Source organism: Rhinolophus ferrumequinum, chromosome 10 (genome assembly GCF_004115265.2).
Source record: "Rhinolophus ferrumequinum isolate MPI-CBG mRhiFer1 chromosome 10, mRhiFer1_v1.p, whole genome shotgun sequence".
Lineage (NCBI taxonomy): Eukaryota > Metazoa > Chordata > Mammalia > Chiroptera > Rhinolophidae > Rhinolophus > Rhinolophus ferrumequinum.
Genome location: NC_046293.1, coordinates 87,503,016 through 87,516,561, shown reverse-complemented (window position 1 = coordinate 87,516,561; position 13,546 = coordinate 87,503,016). Strand labels below are relative to the sequence as shown.

The 13,546-nt window shown below is 58.4% G+C and overlaps 1 protein-coding gene across 4 annotated transcripts in view; it reads right to left on the bottom strand.

Annotated features, from left to right (window-relative positions):
* Positions 1 to 401: 401 nt before the first annotated feature.
* TSPAN11 (tetraspanin 11) overlaps positions 402 to 13,546 on the bottom strand; it is a 71,253-nt gene continuing 58,108 nt past the window's right edge. Inside the window, exons 5-9 of one of the 4 annotated variants that reach the window (XM_033117584.1) lie at positions 13,218 to 13,322; positions 10,355 to 10,513; positions 9,891 to 9,977; positions 9,622 to 9,706; positions 402 to 5,318 (exon numbers count right to left, since the gene is read on the bottom strand). In XM_033117584.1, the coding sequence (XP_032973475.1) occupies positions 5,236 to 5,318; positions 9,622 to 9,706; positions 9,891 to 9,977; positions 10,355 to 10,513; positions 13,218 to 13,322 (519 nt within the window). In that variant the 3' untranslated portion in view covers positions 402 to 5,235. The other 3 variants (XM_033117583.1, XM_033117585.1, XM_033117586.1) reach the window with 3 other exon arrangements.

The window sequence follows — 13,546 nt, the reverse complement described above, 5'->3', positions numbered from 1 at the left end:
GATGCCGCCCACAGCAGGACGAGTAAACTACAGCCTCAGTAACGAGGCTGGCTGGGCATCACGGTCCCGGGTGTGGGAATGCTGGCTGACCAAAGGCAGAGCTGTAAGAGGAACAGAAGGCAAGCGGCCTTATTTGAGCCTGACTCTCACGTGCAGCCCAGAGCCGATGGCCCTTGCGGGTAGGTGAGGTCACTGCACACAGTGAACATGGGAGGTGAGAGCTGCAGGGCGAGCAGGCCCTGACCGTGTGCTCAGCGGGTTCCTAACTGGGCTCCTCCTTCTTCTCCCTCCCCCTGCGACTAGAACCTGCTTCGGTGTGTAGAGTGGGTCAAAGCACATCTGGTGAGCTGATGGCCCGGGATGTCCCTGAAGAGGAGGAAAAACAGCAACAGAAGGCAGTTCCGGATACAGTTCCTTTATTATCATGCCCCCTAGCATATGAGGCTGGCTTACCCTGCGGCCAGCTAAGGAGGGGGCACGTTCACAGCTAGAGCGATTTCTCTGTATGCAGTAGGTTAAGGCAGTTTCTCTGTTTCTAGAATATTGTGACAACCCACACCCACATCCAGGAGCCCATCTGGCCTCACTAATATTGGGCCGCCTGGAAATGCTTGTGGCATTTGCTCCAGGTGCCTCTGGGGCGTAAGGGCGGGGGCACGCGGGAGGCTGAAGGACGGGGTACAGGGCTGCGCATTGTGCTGAAGGAGCGGATGCGGCAACAAGAATGAGGCGGGGTCTCCCGAGGCGCTCGGGAGATGGTGGGAAAACGGGGCTGCACTGTAATCCCGCGCCTTCGGGGGACAGCGCCCAGGCCCCAGGCATCCCAGCCAAGGTCACAGACCACTCAGAGCGCGCCACTCTGGTCCCACTGACGGCGGGGTGGGGGTGGGGGTGGGGGAGCAGGCTCTGCGAGAATGCACCCCAGGAGAGGCACTTTCCTGCTGGCTGCGAACTCCCCACTGGCACTGCTTCATCCCACCCTCCCACAGCGAATGGGGCGGGACCCAAGCCAGACGGCCTGAGGGACTTGTGAATCTTGGGAGCTGTGACCCACAAAGGAAGGGGGCAAAGTGTTCTCCTTTGTGCTGTGGTCTAAAGCAGGGGTTCTCAAAGTGTGGCCCCAGGCCAGCAGCAGGCAGTCACCTGGGAACTCACTAGAAAAGCAAATCCTTGGCCTCACCCCTTCCGATGTGAAGCGTGGGGTGGGGGGTGCTCCAGTGATCCCGATGACACTCAAGTTTGAGAACATCTGGTCAGACACTTGATCACCAGCATCCTTGGCAGAGGTGAGCGCCACCCAGTGGTGACACAGAAAACTGGGGGGGGGGTGTCTCCTTAGCCTGTCAAACCACCTCCCCCTTCTCCTCCATTTCTGACACCAGACCCAAAGTGGCCAGTAAGCCAAGAATGTTTCCAAGGCTGATACTAGGATGGGTGGTGATGAAAGGAACTCCTTTAATTCACTTCCTGTACCTCACAAGCCTGGAGATAGACCCAGAGTGGCAGATTCCAAGACCCAAACTGGCTGTAGGGCATGAGGGTCCTGGCACAATACCCATCCCTCCTCAGTGCCAGGCTTATGGCCCTGCACAGGGTGGGCAGCCTGATGAGACCCCAGGCCCGAGACTGAGCTCACACTGTGCCCACTCAAAGCCCCAGCATTGGCCATGAGGGGAGGGAAGGCGGGCAGAAGGGGGTCATCACCACCCAGGGCCCCTCCAACCTGCCCAGGGGGGCTCTGTGAGTGCATGAGACCTCCTGGGCAGGGAGAGGCGCTTCCTGCTCCCTTGCCAGCCCAACGTGCCCCCAGACGACAGCCCGTCGGCATGCTGCCATGAGATTCCACATCCTGCTTGAGGACTGATCGCAGAGGGAGGTCTGCTCTCACTTTGGCGTCACTGTTGGCACCTGAGGTGATAGGCCAGGCGTTCCCGTGCCAGGCCCGACAGGCTCCTGCCTGCTGCCTGAGCTGCTGCACCAGGGGCCCAGCTGTCAGCCTGAGGGAAGACAGACTTCCATCCCAACTACAGATGTGCAGGGCGCTAGGGCTGGGGCCAGATGGATGGTTCCATCCAACCTAGGAGGGGGTGCGAGGGTGCTGCTATCCCACAGTACCCCCGAGGGACACGTTGCTCCTGAATGTAAGCCTGACAGTTTCTTACAGAGATGGAGAAATGTGGGACTCTGGGGAGAGGGGGTTCCCAGCCCAGCTTCCCTTGGTTCCATCCAGCTGGAGTGGCATGACAACAGCCAGTGCTGCTGACTGGCAAGTCTCTTACTTCTGAGTCTTAGTTTCCTCTTCTGTAGAATGGGGGGATATACCTTCTTGTTTCAATCACTATGAGATGATATATTTATGTGGCTAACACGTTCTAAGCACACAATAGGCCTTCAGTAAACACAAGGCCTTCGACATCCACACAGCTATGCCTGAGGACTCCTGGAGTTGGGCAGGGGGCAGGGAGGAAGAGACGAATGGTCACAAACGTTTTAAGCAACGCTTCGTCCCTTCACCAGACTGAGTTACGTTCCTGTCTCCCCCAAAACACATCATCCAGGGAGTGGGGAGACGTGCCATTCCTCCTCTGGGCGATGCCCCTGTGAGCTGAGGGGAGCAGGGCAGCTGGGCGAGTTCAGGGTGAGGGTGTGGAGAACACCCGGCTGTATGGTGTTCCAGGACCCGCCGTGGCCAGACCTCTGCAAAATGCTGGCTTCTTTTCTGGACTCCAGTGTGCCGGGGCCTTTTGTCCACCAGGACTGTGATGGCTTTCCACAGGCAGGCCCTTCTCGCTCTCCTAGGAGCCCATGACGGTGACAGCCTCCAAGCAGGGACCTGGGAGGAACTGTCCTGGGTACAGATCTGCACCCTCACTGCAGGACCAGCACACCCGTGGGGGCAGCACTCCAGCTCTGGGCCCCAGCCCTTGGAGTGCCCCTAGGGGAATCTGCCACATCCTGAACCCGTTTCCTCTAACGATGTCTCATCATCTCCCAGACTATAGGCATGGACGGAGAGGTCATAGCTCCAAAAAGCTCTGGGCTGCTGTCTCCCTGTCGGTAGCTTGCACCAGCCATCCTTCCGTAGCAGTCTGGACAGAACGATACCCAGGGCAACTCATCCTGCCCTCTGCTATTCGGGCCTAACTCAACACAGGGGCTGGGGCAGACATCTTGGGTTCTCCTGGGCCTCCCCCGTGACAAAGCTGTGCACGTGATCACCTCCCATTGCCCCCGTCCCCACCTCTCCAGGCCTGGCTGACCTCAGTCAGGGGCCCGCTGGGGCAGACGTGGACAGGCACAGCACCTCCCTGCCCACGGCCGTGCTCGGGCGCCCCAGCAGGAAGAGCATGGCTCTCACTTTCTGGGCCCTCCCTTGGTGAGACTTGTCAGTCTGACGTCTAGCTCTGCACAGAGCTTGGGAGTCACGGTCATTTTTGATTGATTTGCATGAATCCTGGGAAGTTAGAAGGCAGAAAAGACGAGCACACCACCATTTCTTTTGTCCTCGATGTAGTCTGGGGTGGCTGGGAAAGCTGGTCTCCCTTTTAATGCATTTGCATCGGCTACCCCAAGACTGTCTAGCTGGAGGAGCTAAGCCAGCCAGCATTCTCACAGCCCCTGGAGAGGCCCCAAGGCAGGGAGGCTATCTGCCCCGGGAGGCTGGCCTTCCCTCTGTGCGTGGGGCAATCCCTGTTCTGAAGGTGTGCAGTTTCTGTATAGCCGAGGACTGTGTTGGGGCAGCAGTGACCTGTGTAGGGGAGAGAGAATGCCCTTCACCCAGCACTGACCCAATCCGACTGGGGGCTGGAATGAGGAGGGAGACGAGGAATGGCCTTTCTTGGCCTTGGCCTTAGCATAACACAGGGCCACCTCTCGTGGGAGGGACGTAAGAGGGTCCCCAGGATGGGAGTGCAGGACCAGGGAGAAGTAGAAGCCAGTGTGAGGCTCTCCTGTTAGAGCTCCCACTTGTCACAGACATTTTTTTGGGGGGGCGGGAGGCAGTAACCTGTGGCTCTCTTAGGAGTTGACACCTGTTCTTTGGAAAACTGCCAGCATCTACACTCTGTATTTTCTAGGATTTGCTTTCTGTTCTCCCTTAGTATTTGGGAAATTTCTTCCTGAAAATTCCCTGCCTAATACAGAGATGCGAGAGAGAACTGAAGGAAGGGAACGTATTCGCTCTGGGAAGCAGAGCACGGCCCCTGGAGGCTGCATGGTGGTGGCCTCATGTTCAGGGGGTGGGGGCCCAGGACAAGTGAGGCTCAGGACAGAGCACCCCGCTACTTGGAGCTTCACCTTCTCAGTGGCTCCAGCTTTGCAAGGTCTGCGATTGGTCTAATCAGGAAGGAGATGTACACCCACCCACATTAAGAGCTGAAGATGGTTTTAAACCCTGGCATTCCTGAGAATCAGGCCACAGACAGGAGACCCCTGAGTGGCAGATTACTGGAGGCTGGGCTTGGGGCCACGTCTCCAGGAGGCACCTGTCCTGGGGGAGGTCTGTAGGTGGGTGCAGGCTCTCAGTGCAGCAGGTTGTGGTGTAGTCAACGCCTCCCATCTTACCCTCCCATTCTTATGCCTGGCAGCTCCCCCAGGCCCACCACTGCCCAATCCACGTTCCTGGCTGTCTCACCCCAGTCCTCTCCACTCCCAGGCCCTGCAGGAAGGAGCCAGGCCGTCAGGACACTCCTTTCCTGGTGAGATAGCATTGGGGGTGGGCAGATGGAAGGACTGAGTCTTCTGGGGACAGACACAACCTTAACTGCCCCACACCAACACAGTTCCTGGAGGGGTAGAGCAAGGCATCCAAAGCCCACGGCAGAGGCCAAAGGAGGGCTCGGCACCCGTGGGAGTCACACTGTATGCAGGCATCCCACAGGGGTCAAAGCTTGTAGCCCTTCGCTCCAAGAGCTGGGAGGGCGCAGAGAGCCAACTCTCTCTTACCCCCCTGTGGTCCACGGGAGCCCGATGTCAGTTGAGGGGCTTTGGTCCTTGTGCCCACGAAGCCAAGCGTTGGTCCCCAGCCCAGGGATTTGGTCAGTGAACATTCACAGAGGAGGGGGCTGAGTCCCCGGCCAGGGTGGGAACCGCAGGAGCCATGGTCTTGGGCACTTGGTGGGTCCGAAGGGGGCTGGGCACAGGTGACAGGGACCTTCTGGGAGTTTCTAGGTGAACTGGTGCTGCCTCCACAGGCCTGGCCAATGGGATTCGGGCGCCTGTTCTCGTAAGGGGCAGTCAGAGGGGGACACAGTTGGCCATTAGTGACAATGCAGCTGGAGCCTCCGGTGTAAGCAGCAGGTGAGAACCATTCCGCAGGTCTGCCAGGTAGAGAGAGTAGAGTGGCAGAGAGATCAGGGCCCCACTGAGCTGTAGGCGGGCAGTGCCCCACAGTGCAGCTTCTCACACTGAGTGCGCACCTGCGGACCTTGATAAAGGGCCGATTCCAACTTAGGAGGTCAGGGAGGGGGCCTGACATTCTGCTGTTAGCAAGCTCCAGTCAGTGCTGCTGGCCTGTGGTCCAGAGCTTCTCCAGAGACGGCCCAAGTGCTGCCTGAGCAGCCTTTCTCTAGGACAGAGTCTGTACCTGGCTGCTCTCAGACTCCAGAGTAAAACCAAGGGCCACAGTGGACCCTCTGGCTGATGTACAGAAGCCACTGGGGAAACTGAAGCTCTGGGAAGAGCACCCAGAGCTGTCACCAGCTCATCCTATAAATCAGCTTGGAACTCAGCAGAAACCAGGCTCTGGGAGCCTGCCTGACAGTCCCTCTGTCATGTCCACTACCTGAACCTGAGGGGCTCTAGCACCCTGCCCAGACAGAGCAGGACAGTGCTGGGAAGCCACTTCTTCCTGGTCTCTAAAACGCAGAACACCTCTATTCCCCGGCTTTGCTCTTCATTTGTCTCCTCTTCCTTCTTCCTCCTCTTCTCCTCCCTCCCAGCCAAGGGTTCATCCAGGACCAGACGAGGATGTGGCAGGCCAAGGACGCCCATGCCTGTGGTCATGTTCCTGATAATGATGCCGCTGGAGCCCAACTCCCCTGTCCCTGCAGGACACGGGGCCCTGCTAGGGCAGCCCCACGACCGTCCTGTGGACATGGGCAAAGGTACATGTCCCCAAATTTAGGAACAATGCCCCATTGTCCCCAAACTTCCCAATAGGCGCTGCTGACAAATGGGAGGACAGACTGGTGAAGACGCCTACAGGCTGGTAGGCACAGCTGGCTTAGGGGGGCAGCAGAGGATACGTCCTTGCTCTTCCCCTCCCTCCCTCCTCTCCATCCCCATGTGGGAGGGCAGTGGAGCCCCGTGAACACAGCTTTCAGCCTTCAGACCTGGTGCTGAGAGCAGTGCTAATCCACCTCGGGGACTCAGAGCCACACGCTGAAGGGCGGCTTCAGAGGCTATCGTCTCCCACTGGCTGTAAGCAGGCGGCTGCCACGGCCATTCCACTCGGGGGTCACGCAGCGTGCCCTCTTCCCTGCCTCCCCAGCCCCCTCATGACTTGATGGCTTGTCCTGTGGAGCTATCTGCACCTTTCTGATCCTCTCTAAGGGGTGCCAGAAGGGAGCAGACGTGTGGCTGCATCTCCCAGGGCGCACATCTCATGCCGGGCGGGGAGGGCAGAGCGGAGCTCCCCGGCACGCGCACTGTGGTATGAGGTGTGTGTTCCCAGGGAAGGCGCAGCGAGGCTGCAGGCGTGCAGGCCAGAGCCCCATCGATGCAGACACACTCACACTCACACACTCACACACTCACACACTCACACTCACACACAGACACTCACACTCACACACTCACACACTCACACACACTCACACACTCACACTCACACTCACACACACCCCACCCGGATGCGTGCCATGCAGAGGGGTAAAGGATGAGCTCATCGGCGTGTGCACGTGTGTATGTGCACACACACACGTGCACACACGCCACCTGGATTCCTGCAGAGGGGGAACGGACGCTTACTATTGGATCCCTGAGGGAGCAGCCGTGTCTCCTTCCTGACAGAGGGTGTGGAGAAGTCAGCACAGACACTCGAGAGGAAAGCATCGGGGTGAGCAGAGAAAACACGCAAGTTGACCACAGGAGCGGGAGGTAGCAGATGACAGGTCTGGGCAAGCTTCCTGGGCCCAGCCTACATGCAACATGGTGCCCCCTCTGACAGCCTGCCTGGATGTGGCACTTGGCACCCATGGGGCATTTTCAACAGGGAGGCTTTCATGCTTTCAGCTTTTGAGGTTTCGGAGCAAGCACCTGGCTGTCATCAAGAGCACGAAGGAAGGGCCAGGGAGGTCCCAGGAAGCCATTCCACCGTGATATTCAGTTTCCCTTTTAATGCCTTGCAGGTCCCCACCTCACTATCTCATGAGTGTTCTGGGCTCTTCTTTCCATCCTGCAGTGTGAGAATGTCAGCGTGGGAGTGGACTAACTTCCATTTGGGGCTGTGTGACCTCGGGTATAGTTACATCCCTTCTGAGCCTCAAATCCCCCTCTGTCAGTAGGAAAACCTCTGAAGTCTAGATTTCCTCCAGTTCCTGGGCACCAGAGAAACATGATGACACCGTCATGACCTTCTATGTCCTGAGCCTTGGGGGTCTTGGAAGTGCCAGGCTGGGCGTGCATGGGGAGGGTGCCTGGTGGCTGCTCCCGCAGGATGATAACTGACCCTGGGGACGGGGCCTGGTCTGAACCCTCCAAGGCTGGCGGCCTGGACTTGGACTTGGGCGCCTTAGTTCCAGCACTGGCCAGAAGAGGGAGCAGTAACCTGAGGCTTGGCTGCTGCAGGGCTGGCCTCAGCAGAATGGAGGGGAGAAACTGGGCAAGGGGGTGGGGTCCACAGTGGTGGCCAGAAGCTGTCTCTGAGGGACACCGTGAGTCATTCCATAGTGAGCTGGACCAAGACTTCATGTGGGGGTGTGAGTGAGTGGGGAGGAGGCTCCCCGCCAACAACTGGCCTCCTCCATGTTACGCTACAGGCGTACTTAGGTTTGGGGTAGTCCCACTCACTGCCCTCGGCCTCTCTGCCCTTGTCTTCAGCTTCTCCAGGTTCTCCAGGCCAGAGAGGGCAGGAAGAAATGGACGTAGAGTCTAGTCCAGGCCTGGTGAGTGTCCACATAGAGCAGGACTCCCCTGTACTAACACCTGAAGCAGAGAGCAGTTTCCAGAAACCTTGGCTGAGCCAGGAGCCGGAGCACAGAACAGCCCCTTCACCAGAACCCACTGGCAACTCTCTGGGGTTCAGTGTATAGGGCAGAGGCCCTGGGAAGTAAAAGAGGGGCCACGCTAACGCCACCTCGGGCTCCCTGGGCGAGCTGGGGAGCGTGTGCTGGGGCGAGCTGGTCTGGCCTGGGAACGTCTAGGGCTTTTTGGATGTACTATGCCTGTGGAAATGTAAAGATAATGAAGGGGACCGTTCGGTGAACACCTGCTGTCCACGTGGCAATGAGCTATATGATTTACGTGTATGTTGCTAATCCTCACTCGTCACCAAACTAGGAAAATTAGCCTCATTTTACACATGAGGAAATATGGCTCAAAAAAAAAAGAAGCAGGCTGTCCGGTGTCCCCCCAGAGGGTCAGGCCCAGCGGGCGGGGCTGCAGCTGGACCCTCCTTGCACTTCCGTGGGCCAGCAGCACGGTGATCGGGAAGGAGCCCGGCACTGAGGCTCCCCAGGCCAGCCGCCTCCACTGCTCCTGTTTCTCTCTCCGTGGCACTGTGTTGTGGGAGGGCGTTTGGGAAAGCAAAGGGCCGAGGGCCGGGAGACCTGGGTGCTAGTTCAGGATGAGACCCTCGGAAAGTCTCTTCTCAGGGTCTCAACCTTGTGATGTGTAACATGGGGAGGACATCTTACTCGCCTGGCCCGGGTCTCAGGTTGTGGGGATCCAATGAGAGAAAGTATGTGAAGCTACTCTGAAGTCTACAGGCAGTCTCTGCTCACGGAGGCCTCCACATGTCCCGGGCACTGCCGGTGTGTCGCGCCCGTCACCTCACTCGTACCTAGCCCTTGCGCGGCTGGGGAAACGATCCACATTTTGTGGATGAAGTTGAGGGGCAGGGAAACAACTGCTCAAGGTCGCACAGGAGCAGAGGCAGGATTGGACCCAGGTCCTCTGATGCCGCAGCCACTGCTCCGACCCCTTGCCTAGATGGTGCTTATAGTGCTCGGAGTGGGAAGGGCAGGAAAAGACTGAGCTCCCTCTAGAAACAGCTGGGCAGAAGCAGGATGCACTTGTTCGCTGTATCTGTCCCCGCCCTGGGCGTGCAATTCCCGACTCCTCTTCTCCTGACCCTTGACAAGAGTGACACATGAGGGAAACACTGACGTCCTGGGTGGCGACTGGCAGAGGGGTAGAGCAGAGGGCATGGCTCATGCTCAGGGCAGAGAGCTGAGTGTACACCAGAGAGCACATATCCACAGGCATGCGTGTGCATGCTTGCACACACACAGAGAAATGGCATGCACTCATACATACATGCATGCACAAGCACACCCAAACACATACATGTGCACACAACCCCACCATGGTGCATGCGGACACACCCATGGCCCCACACATACCACAGCAGGCTGCACACGTACCCACCCGCATGTGCACACACAGGCTGCATGCACACACCTGAGCCCACACTCGTACTCCTCCCAGGTCTCTTCCTTACAGGTTCAAGTTGGCCCCCAGGCCCCAGGCATTTTCCTTCATGTTTCTGGGGAAGAGAGTGGCCATGTGACTCACCCTTGGCTGCAAATGGAAGGGGAGAGAAGAGGAGAGGAGAGGGCAGGGCAGGGCATGGCTGTGCAAAGGGTCAGTGGTCTGAGGTCTCAGCCAGTGGGCGAGGGGCTCACAGCTCTTCTAGACAGACCTGTCTCCCAATCCCCAACTCAACTCACCTGCAGGCAGGCCACCCCGATGCCCACCGCCCCCATGAGCAGCAGGTGGTTGGCCAGGAACTGCTCCAGCTTGGTGATGCAGCCGCCCTGGAAGGCAACAGCAGGTCAACACACCTTGACCTGGCACCGGGTGAGCGTAGGGCGGGAAGGGCTGGCCGTGGTGCTGCATCCACCGGCTGAGGGAAGGCCAGACTTACAGGGCCTGACCCAGCCTTTCAGTTGCCCACAGGCTTCTTGGGTGACCGGGCGGCTTGCTGTGATGTCCCAGAATCTCCCAGTAGTGGCTATTCCCCTCCCGCACCCCCTCCCGGCTTTGTGGGGACTTTAAAGGCCCAGCACTGCTGTCTCCTTGCCAGTGAATAAGTGGCCCGTCTTCCCCCAGCCTGTTGCTTGAGCCTCTTTTAGGGGCCCCTGGGTGGCCAGCTGGGCCCTCTGCGTGCCCCACCTCGAGCTTGGGTGCTCACCTCCACTTTGTAGATGTTGGAGGGGTGGGCCCTCTGGCCACAGCGGGCCACCACCGTCTTGCAGCAGCTGTCGGGCACCTGGCGGCCCTCGGCCTCCTGGGACAGAATGTAGGTGCTGTGCTGCCAGTCGGCCGAGCTGTTGCTTCCACAGCACTTGAACTGCAGGGAGAGGCAGAGCCTGGAGGTGAGGAGCCCGTGCGAGGCTCCTCCAGCCCTTGGTTACAGGGCGCAGGACACATTATTCAAATAGTAACCCAACCGATTTTGTTCTCCTAGGATTCTCCCCTTCCCCTCTTTGGATCCCAGAGCTGGTCTCTCTGGGATCAGAATTTGCCCGCAGGTCACCTGTTTGCTGCCTTAAACATCCACTCAAGACCCGTAAGGAGATGACACTGGTACCCTGGGGACAGGGAGGGTCTATGAGAAGACGGGCGGGTCCCTGAGAGTGTGGGGCTGTGTACCATTAGGGACAGAGCTCAGGGCAGGGCCCAACCACCAGAGTGGTTTCCTGGTCATCTAGGGAGGCAGGACCCAGGCCCAGGGACCCAGCCTTGCCAGAGGTCCCCAGGCCCCCATTCAGGCCTTGAAGCCTCAGACCTGCAGGGCACAGAAGGTATCCCTGAGGCCACGGAGCTGGCAGCTCAGCAGGGACCAGAGGGGCCTGGTGTGAGAGTTAAGTAGGACTCTACTCCTCCTGGGGCAGAGGCACCAGCGCAGGTCAAAGGCAATTCAAAAACAGGAAACGGGTTATTACTCACCCTTCTAAGTTGGGGGACGGGGACTTGGAGCCCCTACATGGGCCACAGAACATGGCTGTTTTGAGGCTGGCTGTGGTGTGTGGGGTGCGGGTGGGGTGGGAGGTGCATTTAGTCCAGTTAATCAGTGTTTGTTAGGCACTGGGCTCAAACATAAGCCATATGGCTCCTGCCCTCCCGAAGCTTGTCCTTTCCTGCCATCTAGTAGGAGAGACAACAGGAGCTTGCAGGTGGCACAGAGGTGGAAGGGACACATGGCTCTGCTCCTTGTCCAGGAAAGGCCCAAGGAGAGGAGGCGCCGTGAGGAGTCAGGCAGAATGGAACAGCACACAGAGCTGGGAACGGCAGGGATGTACTAGGAGTCACGTGGGAATGTGCGCCTGTGTGTTACCTGGATGGGTAATTTAGCCTCTCTGGGCTTCGGTTTCGTCCTCTGTAAAATGGAGATAACAGGGTACCTGCAGACTGGGTTCTGTGAGGACTGAAAGAGACGGTTCACGGAAAGCACTTGGGGGAGAGTCCTGCCCAGGATCACAGTTAGTAAGAGACACCCACTGTCTGTTGTTGTCATAGTTGCATGAATACAGCACGTGGGCATCATTCACAGACGTGAGGTGAGGCCGGGGCCCGGGGGCTGGCCTGGGCCTGAAGCCCCGGCCTTCTTGGGGCTCAGTTTCCTCATGCCTAAGGTTCAGGCCCATGGTCGGTCATGCCCCTTGAGTCTAACTGTTCCTGGCAAGTGAGAGGACCCATGCCACGTGCTGTAGTGCCCACGAGGCCTCCAGTGGTGGTACAGTGTTCGCTTCCAGCTGTGCCTGACCTCATGCCGTTCCCTGTTCCTGGCCCGCCCCTCCCATCTTCTCCACCTGAGCAAAGCCCCTTCCTGGCCCCTCCAGTCGGCCTCCCCAACCCCTGCTCTCCACTCTGAGGGTCCCCCCAGCCTAGCACTGACTGCATGTCACCTGTTGCCCTGAGGGCAGGGGGTTGGGCACAGTTATTCACGTGAGAAGCCCAACAAGCATAGACTGAGCTTTGGACGGGCTGCCGGCAGTGTGTGTGGGCCTAAGCATGCAGGTGTGGGTGTACCTGTGCGTACGAGTCCACAGGTGACGCTGGCCACTATTTCAGAGGATAAGAGACCCCAACATGTGAAGCTGAGACAGTCTCGGAGAGGTGGGGAAGGTGCCTCCTCAGCCGAACTAAGGTGCCTCTAGAAGTTCAGAGCCTACCCCCTTCTCTCCCTCTCCTTGCCTGGTGTTCCCACAAAAGGACCAAGGCCTCAGCCCAGGTCTGTAGATACAGGATGGAGCAGAGATCAGGGTGCGGGTGGGGTGGGGTGGCAGGGAGAAGGGGTAGGTGGTGCTGCCTCAAATTTTCAGACACAGAACCATCAGGATCCTGGAGTCAAGCTGTCCAGGAGAACTTTCTGTGATGACAGAAATCCCCTCTGTCTGTGCTGTCCACTGGGGGGCCACCGGCCACGCACGGCTTGCAGAACTTGAAATGAGGCCGGTGTGACTAGTGGCTGCTGCTTGGGACCGCACGGGTCTGCGGTCCATTTGACCCTCCCCTCCCTCTGGCAGGACCGTGGGCCTCACGGCAGAGATCTGCTGAGTCTTTGGAAAGGAGAGACCACCTTGCCGCCTCCCAGCATTCTTCCTGACGGTGCAAAACGGGAGTTCTTGTAGCAGCTAACCGAAATGCCTCTGCCTGTTACGGTTCACCCTTACGGGGCCTCAGCTGTCAGGCACCCCGCTCCGTCCCGGGGAAAGAAGGCAGCTCTGACAATGGAAGGAGACAGGAGATGGCATTCTCCTGGGACAGCCGGCTTCCTGTCTACAGGCACCCAGAGGGGAAGGCAGCAGGGCAGGGTCTGGGGGAACAGTCGGGGCGTCACATGCAGAGGGGGACGGAAAGAACAGGATTAAGTAAGCACTTGTCATGGTGGGTGGGGCTTCTACCTATGTGCACATCTTAATACTCACATAGCCTAGGAAAACTGACATTGAAAGAAGGTAAGTAACTTGCCCAAGGCCACACAGATAGAAAGGGACAGAGTCAGGACACAAAGCCATGTCTGCGTGGCTGTCATGCCCAGGAAGGCTTACATCCTGCTGTAGACGGTCTACTGAGGTGGTGATCTCGGAGGCTCCAGGCTGCCCGTAGTTCTCAGACAAAGTCCTGGTCAAGTGCTGCTTCAGTTCATCACTCAGCTGGAGGGTGGACAGGGAAGGTGACATCAGCAGAGCCCCCATCCTGGTCCCCAGGCCTGCTCCAAACACCGCCAGCTAACTCCAGAGCACCGTGTTCCTTCAAATGGAGCCGTGTGGCCGTTTCCCAAACAGTATAATGGGATGCTCCACGGGAGACCCCACAGAAGACAAAGTTCATGGGGATGATGCAGCAAAAGCTGGGAGACAGGGGGAGGAGACAGCTC